Source organism: Pipistrellus kuhlii, unplaced genomic scaffold, assembly GCF_014108245.1.
Source record: "Pipistrellus kuhlii isolate mPipKuh1 unplaced genomic scaffold, mPipKuh1.p scaffold_m20_p_1, whole genome shotgun sequence".
Lineage (NCBI taxonomy): Eukaryota > Metazoa > Chordata > Mammalia > Chiroptera > Vespertilionidae > Pipistrellus > Pipistrellus kuhlii.
This window is the reverse complement of record NW_023425404.1, coordinates 43,679,208-43,694,389: the sequence shown is the minus strand read 5'-3', so window position 1 is coordinate 43,694,389 and position 15,182 is coordinate 43,679,208. Positions and strand designations below refer to the sequence as shown.

The 15,182-nt window shown below is 42.6% G+C and overlaps 1 protein-coding gene across 11 annotated transcripts in view; it reads right to left on the bottom strand.

Annotated features, from left to right (window-relative positions):
- MYO5A (myosin VA) overlaps positions 1-14,758 on the bottom strand; it is a 184,418-nt gene extending 169,660 nt beyond the window's left edge. For 7 of the 11 annotated variants that reach the window (XM_036441582.2, XM_036441592.2, XM_036441600.2 and 4 more), the window contains exon 1: positions 14,482-14,757. In XM_036441582.2, coding sequence (XP_036297475.1) covers positions 14,482-14,508 — 27 coding nt within the window. In that variant the 5' untranslated portion in view covers positions 14,509-14,757. Of the gene's footprint in view, positions 1-14,481 lie in introns of all 11 variants that reach the window. The other 4 variants (XM_036441644.2, XM_036441611.2, XM_036441653.2 and 1 more) reach the window with 2 other exon arrangements.
- Positions 14,759-15,182: the final 424 nt, after the last annotated feature.

The following is a 15,182-nucleotide window of genomic DNA, read 5'->3' as shown; positions in this document are numbered from 1 at the left end:
TTTTAATTGGATCATTGATCTTCCTTTTATTTAGTTGTATAAGCTGTCTGTAAATGTTGGAGATTAAACCTTTATCAGTGGTATTATTTGCAAATATGTTCTCCCACACCGTAGGCTTTCTTGTTGTTTCATATGTTACATGTTAATTTCCATTTATTCCCTTTTTATCTATTAAAATTAGAAGTATATTAAACTTTCTAGTTTGCTCAAAGGCAGTATCCTCAAAGGTTAGGTCACAAGATAGAAGCTTCTACTTACTACAAGAATGTTGGATTGAAAACTAAGATGATCACACATGGGAAAGGAACTTCCTAATTATGTCTTGACTCGGTTTTCCCTAACTCTGGCTATCTCTGTCCACAGTCCCTCTTTCCTTAACTATTTGGAAGACAAAATAAAAATGAACCACATAAAAGCAAGGTCAGCTGATAGTATGATTAGCTGAGTAGAACAGTGATGGGAACATACACAGCCTCTCCTCTCTAATAATCCAGCAGGCAACCTGACCTGGCATTGGCCATCCTACTTGTACACACAAATATTTGCTTGCTAGGTACTGTATATGAACTAAAATATGGTATCTATAAATAAAACATTAAATAGAGGCCATTTTTAGATTCCGACAAAGCCAAAGTTCATGGACTGCTTTCTTAAAAACTGTCTCAGAAGACAGAAAACCTCAAGAAAATCACTACATGGCCTGGATAATTCCTGTTGAAAACAGAACCATCAGATGAAAACTGTAAAATGGATCAATAGCTTAAAACAGTCTCAAGTGAACAATCTGTGCCATTATCCTTCTCTAGTCCTTGAAAAAATAGAAGAGCAGGGGGGAAAGGTCTAAGGTCTTTAAATGAGGCTATTATTCCATTAATTATGAGGCAGTTTGTGTTTCACTGGAATTAATTAACATGACCCTTCTTCATTAAACTCCAGCTGCATCTGATGCCCCTATGCTTAAGGCAGTGAAGAATGAAAACCAAAGGACAACCAGCTACTTCAGGAATTAAGTTGACTAAAGTGAAAAGCATGCACAGAAGCAGTCCCAGCGTTCTGAGACTCTGTTTATATATTGACCACATTCTCAATAAACTCAATCTATTAATTTCATACTTACCAATCCTTAACTGATGCCCAACAAAAGCAATTTTCAGCTGGAATCAGTACAGCAGTACTGCTCCATCTATTTTACCCATATATATTTTTAAATAATTAATTTGATTTCTACTCATCCAGATTTATTAAATTTTAACATAGTCTATGGCAGTTACCTTAGAAAACCTTGAAAAAATAACCAATGGGTAAGCAAGGCAAATAAAAATACAGGAGAGCCCGGCCAGTATGCATCAGTAGTTGAGCATCGACTTATGAACCATAAGGTCATGGTTCAATTCCTAGTAAAGGTACAATACCCACTAAGGGGTGTTCAGAAGACAGCAAATCAATGCTCTTGTCATTGATGTTGCTATTTCCCTCTCCCTCTCCCTCCCTCTCTGAAATCAATAAAAATATATTTTAAAACAATTAAATAAAAATACAGATGTTTAACTTTTAAAACAAAATTGTTTTAAGTTTTAGTGTGCAGAATAGCACAGATTACAACTGAGTCTTGCAAATTTGTTAAATTTGTACTGACTTTCTTTTGAATATCCCCACCACTTAGATTTTTCATGAACTCAGATAAGACATCCCAATCCTCACTCTACCAATTAATAAGTTGTTCTCTACATGTTTTGTCCGGATCCTTGTTAAACACACTACAGTGGAGGCCCCAGCTCCAAAAGACAAACTGTGCTTTGATAACTCCAGAGGGCAGTGACTGCAGAAGCAATTTCACGTGTTTGACAGATTATTCTAACTTTCCTGACACAGATTCAAAAAATTCTTGGACCCAAGAAGGTGCCACCTCTGCCCCAATGGAACTGGGCATATTCTGAAGAGTCAGGTTGCTATCAAACCCTGGACAGTATCACAGACATATTTTAGCTGGAAACTTGTTTTAAAAAACATTTAATTACAGTATTTGTAAATCAAGGGGGTGGGGGATGTTTATTGGAGATACATTAGTAAGAAAAGCTCTTTTTCAGAGCTTTCAAATGTCTTATTCTCAGAGACTATTTCCCACATTACGTCTCTTGATTTAGTAAATGTGGTGGGGGGTTTTTTTCTTGCAAAACTATCTCTGCTATAATATTCTCCCTTTAGCCTAAATTAACCTTTTCATTTCTAAAGCAACAGATTCAGAGCAACCATTAAACATGGATGCAGGGGCCTGTCAGATCCCAAGTGGCTTTTATTAGTCAGGTATAGTCTCCTCAACCAACAAGAAAGGCAGATATATGAACATGTAGATTGCAATGTAACTCATTCTACCATATGGCTTCCAAATACTAGAGGAGAAAGAGGTCCATTGTCCTCTCAAGTTGGAGCTAACCTACACTGTGATTAACCTGACCTGTGATTAATAATCTTGGTCTATCTACCTCTACAGTCTGGAGAATTCCTTTCTAGTGGGCTGTTGTGACTGACACTCTGAAATCCCAAAACTGTAATTATATTTAAGGATTTATTCCTAAGTGCTTTGATATTCCTGTGATGGTTCTTTTAGTCCTTCTAAGCTTTAACTAGATTAATCTTAACATTGATGATAACCACCAAGTTTTTGTACCAATATTGTTATGTAGAAAAATGTGATGTTTTATAATTATAGTCAAATCCATTAACAACAATTGATTTCTTTTTAAAGGGACACACAAAGGATTTTGGTTCTCTTGAGTTAAAGTAAAAACTGTCAAAAGTCTGAAAGTACTTATCATAAGGGAGTGATTGAGTATCATATGACTAATTCATACAATATAATACTCAGAAGCCATAAGAAAAGATATTGTAGGAGAAAATGTGTTGACATGAGAAAATGTTCACAATATACTACTTAGAGAAAAAATATTGCTACAATAATATAGTGTGCATTAAAAAAAAAAAAAAAAAAAAAAAAAAAAAACCAACATTCATCCCAAGGGTGCCAAGGCTTCAAATCAGTTTACTGTGTCTTAACATCAAAGGATCCACACAATCAACCTCTCACATTTGTGGCTACCAGGCCTGAAGGAGGGCTGCTGCACACAGCAACAAACTGCAGATCTCACAAATCCCAAAACCTCTCTGAGCGCTAGGAAGATTCCATTCCAGGTGCTATCTTTAGCACAGAATGTATTTTGGTCCATTCTGGTTGTTTTAAAGCAATTACTGATGCTGAAGGTCTCTCAGGTTCTTGACTGCCCACTGAAAGCATCATGACCATTCTAAACAAATGATAACTTATTCTAATTAGGAGGACATGTGGTGTAAAATATAGTAGTATTTTCAGGTACTTTTTAAGTTAAAATTACATTGTTTAGACTCTCAAGCAGTAGCTTCAAGTTTTTTTCTTAACTCAATTATTTTTTATTCCCAAAAGATTAAATTTTGAAATAAATTGACATATTTTTACAGAAAGAGAATTTCTCAAAACAGAATAAAGGTACTGGATGGCAGAAAGCATCTCACAGAAATGAACATCTGGTCAGCCTGCCCTGAAGCAATGTACATAAAAAATGCTATTTTTAAAATGAAATAAATCTGAATACCATATCCTGCATAAATATAAATGCCACCTCTAGCCAAGACTTAAGAGTCTAAAATTGACTAAAACTGCCAAAACCGGTGTGGCTCAGTGGATAGAGCATCAGTCTGCGGACTGCAAGGTCTCAGGTTCGATTCCAGTCAGGGGCATGTACCTTGGTTGCGGGCACATCCCCAGTGTGGGGAGGAGGGGTGCACGAGGCAGCTGGTCTATGTTTCTCTCTCATCGACGTTTCTAACTATCTCTCTCCTCTTGCACACCTCATACTGGGGATGTGCCCACAACCAATGTACATGCCCTTGACCGGAATTGAACCTGGGACCTTGCAGTCCGCAGACAGACGCTCTACCACTGAGCCAAACCGGTTTCCGCAAAAATATATATTTTAAAATTGACTAAAACTGGCTAATTCAAGCAAAGATTTATGTACAAAGATGCTCATCATAGTACATTTCTTATAGTAATGAAAATACCCAGCAGTAAATAAATTATGGTATACTAGCAGCCAAATGGTAAAATATCATGCAGCCATTAAAAAGCATTCTCAATGATATAAAAATTCTCTTAATACATGTTAAGTTTAAAAATTATAAAAATTACCACTATGAATACAGATAAAAAACTTAATGCCCTAACTGATTTTGCTCAGTGGATAAAGCACTGGCCTGGGGACTGAAGGTTCCAGGTTCGATTCCAGTCACGGGCACATGCTTGGGTTGCAGGCCCCAGGTGGGGCATGCAGGAGGCAGCCAGTTAATGTTTCTTATCAGTGTTTCCTATTTCTTTCTCCCTCTCCCTTCCTCTCTCTCTAAAATCAATAAAAACATATTTAAAATAAAGTAAAAAAAAAATAATAATAAAATAAAATAAAATAAAGAAGTAGATGACAGTATGGAAAATAAGAGAACAGAAAAAGATACCAAAGATGAATTCAAGTAACAATTCAGACAGTCCAAAAGGGAAAATAAGGAATTTTGCAATTTATCTTTAGATGAAAATGGGGGAAGAGAATAATGTATGCAAGTAACGGTGTGAAGAAAATACGGAAAATAAAATGCTGAGGAAATAGGCAAAGAAAGAGATTAGAAGGAAAGGAAATATAGGGTTCACAGTCCTCTAATTAAGACTGATGCAAAATAATGTTCAAATCTTCAATGTCTGATATGGTTTTAATAACACTTGCTTGTATGATTCTACATGGCTTTTTTTTTTTTAATCAAAATGATTCTCTAGGAGAAAGATATCCAATAACCTCTTGTGTATGCAAAATTCTCCCAATCTCCGATCAAAGAGCAGAAAAGGAGGAATAGAATTCAATCACTTTGTCATTTTTGGTGCTTTATTCACAGTGGACATCAACTAGAGGTAGTTATCTGTGGTTTACCAGCACTATTTCTTCTAATAGGAATAGTTCTCAGCCACCCCACCAAGTCTGAGTGGTACTCTCAATTTTGATGCCCTGTGCAACCCCTGGCATCTAGGGTAAGCATGACGTGACCACTCATGATATTCCTCCCCACAGCCTACACTGCACAGTGAAAGGAGAGGGCACATGACCCCAAGCAATTCATCTTTCAAGCTGTCTTCCTCCAGGTCCAGAGCTATAAGATCCTGTGATCTACAACCACCACTGACCATCATTTTCACCCCAAAAAGAGCTGTCCTGAGGATGAAACCAAGGTCTCACAGCACAATCTGACATGAGAACCAGTGACAGAGTACCTCAGAGACCTCATCTGAGCCTTAAATTCAGCCATGCCTACACTTTCACAAAATCCTTTTTGGCTTTGAGTTGGGTTTCCATTATTTCCAACTAAAATAGTTCAGGCTGGCCTGTTCTTTCCAGGCTAACTTGAGATTTTGGAGCACCACCTTCTGCCTTCGGATTCTAGGAGGAACTTCAGCCTGAGACTGGGCTAGCAATGGATTCACCAACAGAGCTTAACCGCCCCTCCACTGGGTCCTCTTCTCAGCTGTCCGGTGAAGAAGATTCAGGAAACCTTGCACCCCAACAGGACACAAAAGAATATGTACTGACGCTGTACATATTCTGGTCTACAGGAGGAGACGTGGAGTGAGGACAATGGCAAGTCTGAAAAGAGACCTCAAAGGACTGTTTCCAATATGGCTGAGGAGAAGGAATGAGGCTATCCAAAACCGCAAGAACAAGAATGAGCCAGTACTTCAATGTGGTCATTGCCAATCAGATCCAGGTCCTTTTGGTATTATTAAGGATTATGACGTGGTTTTAGCTGGCTTGCCTCAGTGGCTAGAGTGTCAGCCTGCGGACTGATGGGTCTGGGGTTCAATTCCAGTCAAGGCCATGTGCTCAAATAGGGAGCATGCGGAAGCAGCTGATCAATGATTCTATCTCATTGTTGATGTGTTTCTCTCTCTCCCTCTCCCTGCCTCTGAAATCAATAATATATATAAAAACAAAACTCACACTTTAAAAAAAAAGAATTATGACATGGCATATACTATATTCTTGTACTCATTTGAGTTGTAACACATTTTTTAGGTACTCTTTCAATTTTTAGTAGCAAATGTGTATATAGGGCATCATTAATAAACTTGAGGCATATCTGAGACATAAAAAAATAAAATAAAATAAAATAGTTCAGGCTGGTAAACTATTCAATAATGTCAAAGAGAGGTTAGGTAAGTCAGTTTGTCAGAACTATCATCTATGAATTATTCAGAACCTTCTCTTTATGTACTATATCTTAACTGATATCATAACTTAAGGCAATAAATTTCATAAATACAAATCTAATGTTTGAGGTAGAAATTCATTTTAAATTACATATTTATTTATTTCAAAATTTAATAACTATCCCTACTGAACTGAGATTTGATATTAAAAACTTCTACCATTCTTGGTGTTAAATACTTCACTATTTTGCAAGTTCGCATTCATCTTTCTAAACCAAAGAGTTCTACCCTTTCAATTTGTCTAGCCACTTCACTAGCCAGATTCATTTTACTTCTCCTATTCTGAAAATCCTCTAGTTTCAGCATGTATTTATCAAAAAGCAGAAATCCCAATCTCACACACGGGATTCACAGCCAGGACAATGCATGTTTTTGTATGAGTGACCAAGGACAAATAAAACTTGTCTTTTTGTATCTGGTCCCCCTCCAGGCTAGCCTTTTGCTCATGTTTTTGGGCCACAGCAGCACCTCAGGCAGAAGGAGGTAGATGGACGGTCCCTGTGAACGCTCAAGGGTGGGTAAACACATTTCTCCCTTGATTTCATTCAAGTCCTAGAGTCATTATTTTGAAACATAATTACATCATCCCTAAATTCTACAATTGGCAGCGAGTCTCTGCTTTACAAGATGTTTAATGCTAATGCTTCTGGGTAAGACTTCCAACTGAAGAGGGATTAGCAGAGAAATTCAGAATTTGGGAGGCAGAAGAGAAGCCAGGGATAAGTTTCTGCACAGTTCAGAAATCTGTATCAGCACAAACCCAGACTGACAGCACAGCCAAGGCAGATGGGGGAGGAGCACTATTAAAGGGCAAAATTGACAAGAGGGCAGTTAGTATACTAAGGACCTAAGGACATAAGGCATCAAGTGCAGACACCATTATGAAAGGTAAAGGGCTAAGTGTGTGAAGGAAAGATTAAATCAACCACCCAAACCACTTTCCATCTACTCCCACCTCCCACTTCAATGACACTCCACAGGAGTGAGTTCCAAGGTCAGGCCTCTGTATTCAGTGTCTTTAAGGGTCGGGCTAATGTGGAACCATAACTATATATATTTTTAAAACAAACTATTCTCCTCTGCCCTGGTGGGCACACGCAATTCCAGTAAATTCTCTAAATAAGCTGGAGAAAAGAAGAAACTAAGCACAAAGGAATTTCTGAGGGTGATAAAAATGTCCTATATCTTGTTTGTGGTGGTGGTTACTTGACAAAATATGTTTGTCAAAATGCATTGAATTGTACACTTTAAATCAGTGAATTTTATTACATGTAAATTAGATCTCAGTGAAGATGATTACAGAGAGAGGCAGGCACTGGAGGAAAATGGAGGACAAATGCCCCAGGCAAACAAATGGAAAAAGTCTAGGAAGACCGCTGTGGACAGAGGACATGCCCATCAGGATGGAGTGGGAGGAGTAGAGTTGCCCACAATATTTTACCGAGGACCAGACTTTATTCCATTGATCAGCTGAGAGTTTACACTTCCAATAATACCTTATATTTCATTAGGAACTGCTGAAAATGGAGACAAATAAATCCAAGTCCATCTTCCATGGGCCACATGCCCCTAGAGTCTCCTCCCAGTGGAGGTAAAACCAATCGTAAAATGAAAAACAGAGAAGCTAAATTACCTTCTAAGAGAAGACATAAAGTAAGGGGGTTCATTTCTCCACTCCCACACTCTCCTATAAAAACGTTAGAGCCACTCCCCAACCCTTTGGAGATTGTAGTTAAGTCCCAGGAACCTCATTCATAGATCTTCCTTCACTGTTCCCCTACTTTGAAAAGCTAAAAGCATCACGGAGATTTAAACCATTTATGTGACAGTAGCAAATCAATAAATGAGAACCTTTTTGTAACCTTTTAGCCACTGGACAATACATCAAACTTTCACACACTTCAAGAGACAGGAACATTTCAAGAGAAAGTCATGAGTGTTCTGCTTTGCTCCAGCAGACTAAAGTATTTGAGTAACTTAAAAGTTCTGTAGTTGGCAAAAACTCATGATGCAATGGAAATGAACTTCCAGTTTCCAAAGCTAGAGCTATTTGCATTAATTTACATTTTTCCTCTCCTTCCCATCTTATGTCTAAGCCATCACAGAGCGCTGTCTCTCAGATGTGTTCCCTTCTTTCCTAACCCTCTGTGCCTCAGTCTACCAGACCCTCATCACTCAGCCTATTTCCTGCAACAGTTTCCTTGATCTCCCTGGGTCTCAGCTCTCATGATTAGTCCTGTAAAACATGCCTGAAAATGTGCTTACTTGTCTAACTACTTTATACCCTGCTTCATTCCTACAAGTGGACTAATCATCCTAAACTCTTATTTGCAGTCTATCCCTCTTCTATGTATTCTTTCATTCATCCAATAAAGACTCAACCAGCACCTATTATGTGTTAGACACTGAGCCAGGCTCTATATAGGAGGTGAACAAAACTCTGATCAGCATCTCAGGGGGCTTGTGTTAGCATGGAAGTGGCAGACATACACACAAATAACTAGAATAAGATGGGAATGTGTACAGGTCATTAAAAAGAGAACTGGGCCGAAGCCGGTTTGGCTCAGTGGATAGAGTGTCAGCCTGCGGACTGAAAGGTTCCAGGTTCGATTCCAGTCTAGGGCATGTACCTTGGTTTCGGGCACATCCCCAGTAGGGGGTGTGCAAGAGGCAGCTGATTGATGATTCTCTCTCATCAATGTTTCTGACTCTCTATCCCTCTCTCTTCCTCTCTGTGAAAAATCAATAAAATATATTAAAAAAAAAAAAAAAAAAAAAAAAAAAAAGAGAGAGAGAGAGAGAGAGAGAGAGAGAGAACTGGCCTGGCTGATGTGGTTCAGTGGTGAAGTATCACCCTATGAACCAGGAGATTACAGTTAGATTCCCGGTCAGGGCACATGCACAGGTTGGGGGCTCAATCCCCAGTAGGAACTGTGCAGGAAGCAGCCGATCGATGATTCTCTCATCATTGATGTTTCTCTCTCCCTCTCCTTCTTCCTTCCTATTTGAAATCAATAGAAACATTTAAAACGAAACAACAACAAAAACAGAAATGTTATCTGGATGTCAAGTGATATTAGAAAAGAAGCTGTATGCCGAAACCGGTTTGGCTCAGTGGTAGAGCATCGGTCTGCGGACCAAAGGGTCCCAGGTTCAGATTCCGGTCAAGGGCATGTACATTGGTTGCGGGCACATCCCCGGTGGGGGGTGTACAGGAGGCAGCTGGTCGATGTATTTCTCTCATTGATGATTCTAGCTCTCTATCTCTCTCCCTTCCTCTCTGTGAAAAATCAATAAAATATATTTTTTTTAAAAAGAAAGAAAGAAGCTGTATAATAAATAAATTTAAAAAAAGGAAAAGCTGTAGGGTTTCTAACCTGAAGGACTAGAACTGCAGTGCAATTAACAGGCCTAGACACATCAGAGGAAATTTGAATGGAAGGGGCGTGACAGAAGACTTGAGGAAATTATCAGAGATAAGATTGCTGTTTTGCTTTAAGATTTTGGAAGCTGTCTGAGAAATGTAATTTTGACACCAAAAAATTAGAATTCCCAGGATTGATAGTAAAGGAACAATGACAGAATATAAAATTGAAACTATCCCAGGAAAAATCTTGACCATGTAACTTCAGTAGATATGAGGGAATATGGTAGGAAAGGAAGGCTACAAGTATACAATTGACTGGCTTAACCAGCTGTTTCATCTAGGAGAGTTCACAGGGCTCCAGATGGGGGGCTTTAAATCCTTTCTGCACTGTTACAAAGCTCAGCATGGGGACTCCTAATGAAACGGCATCAGGTAATCTTGGCCATTCCAGGATTTATGGTGCTATCCACGGTGTCTCGGAACCTCAAGTAAAGAGGACTAGCATGACATTTTATTGCTTCAAGTGATCCGTCTAGGTCTCATTAATAATCCTTGCTCCACATACACTGAATCCTTTGAAGTTGCTGAAAGCATCTTTGGGTAATGTTATGATTCAGATACCCACTGGCAAGTCAAGACTAGCAAATATTTTCAAAATCAGAGGTAATGATGTATCATAGCCACCTTCGATTCTTTTGGGAACAAGTCAAGGATCTAAAAACAAATCAACACACAACTCTATGAACATTCTAAAAACAATTGAATTGGCCAGTGGTATAGTATGTGAATTATATCTCAATAAATCTGTTATTTCAAAATCAATAAACATTTTTTTTGTTGTTGTTAATCCTCACCCGAGGATAATTCTCCATTGATTTTTAGAGAGAGTGGAAGGGACTGGGAGAGCCAGAGAGAAACACTGATGTGAGAGACACACACAACTGATGGCAGTTGCCTCCCCCAGGTGCCCCAACCAGGGCCAGGGATTAAGCCTGTAACTGAGATATGTGTCCTTGACTGGAATCAAATCTGATTCAGTCCACACGCCAAAGCTCTATCCACTAAGCAAAACTGGCTAGTGACAACAAACATGTTTTAAACAAAATGTTAGTTTTCAGAAATGTTATATCCTAGGATCCTAACTGTTGCCCTTAAAATGTTTATACTGCTGGGGAAATTTACAACATAGAAGCCCTACTAAACTGCTGTGACAAAACCATTATCATTAGCTAAAAAGAATAAACTGAATGGTCATGCCTTTCACCGTAATAAGAACGGATCTGAATCACACAACAAAATCTGCCTTTATGCTCTAAATGACATTTTTTAAATGAAGCTATATTTATTAATACAAGTGAAAAGCAATATAACTATTTAGATTACCCACTTTACTAATTTTAGACAGAGAGGAAGAAATGGAGAGAGGGAGGGAGAGAAACAGGGTTTGTTGTTTCAATTACGTATACATTCATTGGTTGAATTCTTGCATGTGATCTGATCAGGGATGGAACCTGCAACCTTACTGTCATCAGGACGATGCTCTAACCCACATGTGTCAAACACAAGGCCCGCGGGCCAAATCCGTCCCGCCAGGCCTTGCAATGTGGCCCGCACCGCACTGTCATCACTGCACTCCGCTGCGTTTCCATCACAATGACAGTTTATGACTGTTCAGTAAACCATTCGGCCCACGATTTATGGCCCCTTCTCTGATTGAGTTCGACACCCCTACGAACCAATTGAGCTACTAAGCCAGGGCTAGCTGAATGACATTTTTAAAGGGGCACTTTTAGGGTTAGGGTTAGGGTTAGGGTTAGGGTTAGGGTTAGGGGGCACTTTTCAGATTTAACCACTATGTTGAATACCACAATGATGGCATGTCACTAATATACCTTTCCTAATTATCTTCCGCAGAAGATATAATCCTCTGCAAGGGAACAATCCTTGTTTATCCATTGATACTACTTCTAATGACTGGCCTCTTCCTCTAATGATCACTACTCAAGCTTTCATCTCTAGAGTCATTCTAACATTCCTCATATCCTAACCTATTCCCTAACTTCTACTAATACCATAACAGCTGTCTGCTTGCTGTTGAGTTACAGCAGGCTTTTTATGCCCTTGGAGGTACAAATTTGGTGAGGAATATAAAAAGCAGACTGTGAGCCCTTTGAGGAAAAGGACTGTGTCTTATTCATTGTTAGAACCTCTAACATTAAACAGGGTATCTGGCACCTAGTAGGTGCGCAATAAATATTTTTACCCACCATAAAGTCCATTCACACAAAGAATTAATCAATAATAGCTCAGTGACCAGATTATTCTTGGGCATAAGTATACTAGAAAAAGGTGGCTTGGCTTAAGCTCAACTTGTCTTTTTCTAGAATATATATTTTATTGATTTTGAGAGAAAGGGGACAAGGGAAAGGGAGGGAGGGAGAGGGAGAGGGAGAGGGAGAGGGAGAGGGAGAGAGAGAGAGGGAGAGGAGAGAGAGAGAGAGAGGGAGGGAGGGAGGGGGAAGGAGGGAGAGGGAAAAGGAGGGAAAGGGAGGGAGAGGGAGGGAGAGGGAGGGAGAGGGAAGGAGGGAGAGAGAGAGAGGGAAGGAGGGGGAGAGAGAGGGAGGGAGAGGGAGAGGGAAGGAGAGAGGGAGAGAGAGGGAAGGAGGGGGAGGGAGAGGGAGGGAGAGGGAGAGGGAGAGGGAGAGGGAGAGGGAGGGAGGGGGAGGGGAAGAGGGAGGGGAAGGGGGGATGGGAAAGGGGGGGGGAGGGGGGGAGAGGGGGAGGGGGAGAGGGGAGGGGAGGGGAAGGGGGAGGGGAGGGGGAGGGGGAGGGGGAGATGTGAGATTCCACATGCATCCCAACCCACCCAACCTTTTGGTTCACCAGATGACACTCAACCAACTGAACCGCACCAGCCAGGGTTCAACTTCAGTCTTAATCTCTAAATCAATCTGTCTTTATAATGACTAGAAAGTAATTTTAAAACAGGTTGTGATGAAGCTACAATTGAAAAAAATCACAGTACCTCTCTCCTACCCGTTATCTTGGTGGAAAAAGGCAAATCCAAAATCCAAGAGCAATTTATTATGCATTTAGTCTCTAGTTAACGAACCTACAATTTAGTCAAGCAGTTCAAGGATGGGCTCATTACCACAGATCTTTATCTCTTCATGTGAAAATGACTCTGATATTTGATATTTCTTAGTAGCAGCCCTATACATTTATTATAAGAATTAACTGAGTTAATTTGTAAAGCACTAAAAACAGTAGTGGGCACAGTAGGCACTGTATAAATGCTTGTTAATAAAGAAACTTTGAATCAGTTTCCAATTGTATTCATTTATATATTAGAGATCTACAATGACTAAAGAAATTGCCAGGTTTAGAGAGAAGTTCCAACTAAACCAGGCTGGAAAGAAAGAGGTCCCAGAGAATGTTTCATGAAAACCCCTCATTTCATGGTTGAAGAAATTAATCGAACACCTTGGACTTGTAGAGAAATTCACGGGCTACAAAAAGCTTTCCTGTTTATTACTAAGCTTCATCCTCAGGACAGTCTTGTAAGAGATGCTGGGCAGGTATAATTAACTCCATTTATTGAAGAGGTTAAGGACTTGCCCAAGGTCACAGAGTAAGTGACAAGGCCTGGGGCTAGGATCCAGAGGTTGGGTCCAGACCTCTTTTCTCTCTATAAACATGGGCCCTGGGCTTTACTTGTGTCACATTTGGACACAGTGATTCCAGGATCTTAAATGGAGATTCTGCTGCAAATGCAAACTTGAAAAGTTAGGGCAATTCTGTTCATTATAATTAGAGGTAATTAATAGCTGGCAAAAACACCTACCTACACATGAGTTACAGTATAAAATGCCTTGACTCCACATACTCACTGCCCAAGACAATTTTTCAGAAGAGTTTTCAAAGGGACAGTTTTCCAAAACATGCCATTTAGAGATTTCCAGATCCAGAGAACACGTGTGTCAGTATTACAAAGAAAAGGATGCCGCTTCCCTTTAAATTAAACCCAGAAGAAAAGGCTCGCCCGGGCGGAGGGGGAAGACATGGAGCCTAACAAGGCTCTAAGGGGATTAGAGTCTAGGGGATTGCATGCAGGTTGCAAACCTCGCGGCGACTAATGAGTAAGGACCATCCCAACCCGTGAAGGAGCTGGCGCTGATCCGGCTGCGCCTTCCAGGGGCTCACCGCCCCAGGGCAGCGACCTGAAATGGGCTGGATACTCAGTCTGCAGGATTCCAAACAATCTCACGGGAAACCTGGCTGGCAGTCGAAGTGGCACCGCATGTAACAACGCCAGGCGTTATTTTAAGCGCGTGTTCCCAAGGGAGGGACCATCTGACAAGCATCCCCCAACAGCCAGGGTTTTTTTTGGTTTTGTTTTTTTTTTTTTCCTGAAGCGGACGGAGGGCTGGGCAACCCGGGACCCGGGTCCGCCCTACTGAACTCGCACCAGCCTCCTTCACAGAAACGCACTCCTCCGCTCCAGCCCGACAAGCGTGGCGCGGGCCAGAGGCACCCCGAGGCCGGCCTCCCCCGCCGCCTTCCCCACCATCACCGCCCGAAAGAGGAAGGCGCCTCCGCGGGCGCAGGCAGCAGGGCGGGGGAGGATGGGGTGGGGTGGCGGTGGGGGTGGGGGTGGGGGGGCTGGAAATGATCGGAAAAGGGGTGGTGCCGGCCGGCGGCCCTCGCGCCCCCGACACCCCCTCCCCGCGCCTGACAGCCGGCGGCGGGGCCCCCTCCCCGCCCCGCGGGCCCCTACCTTTGTGTAGAGCTGGGACGCGGCCATGGCGCCCGCGGCACCGACGCCCCCCGCCAGCGCGCAGGCCGCACCTCGCCTGCCGGCCGCCCGCGCCGACTAAGGAAGCGCCCGGGCGGCCGCGTGGGGAGCCGGGCAGGGCCGGGCGGGGCCGGGCGCGGCCGGGAGGGCGGGGCGCCTGCCTCAGGCGCGGGCGGCGGGCGGGAGCCTCGCCATCGCTCCCGGGCGCCCCGCGTGCCCGGGGTCCTCGGAGTGGCCGCCGCCGCAGCCCGCTCGCCGCCGGGGATGCTGCCGCCGCCGCCGCCCTGTGCATTGTGGGAGCGGGAGGAGGCTGCGCTCGGCGCGGCGGCCGCGGGCGCCCGGGCTCTCGCGGGCTCACGTCGCCGCCCGCCGGCTGCGGGCTCCGAGCATCCTCCCCGCCCGGCCGCCCCGCGCAGCCCCGGGTCCCCCGCCCGCACCCCGGCGCTCCCTGCCCCAAGCGGGCCCTGACCATGCAGAGGGAGCCAGCCCTGAAAGGGGCGGTGGTAGCTGGTGTCACGGAGGGTGTCCAGGTAAAAGCCTGCCTCTCCTCTCCGGTCCGAACAGGCATTTCTAGCTGAAGGACTGGGGGGCGGAGGTGTCCTGGAATGGCCATAGGATAACCTAGAATTCCAAAAGAGCCTTGTTGGCAGCAGAAGCAGGGAGGGAGGGGAAGAATGAGGGAG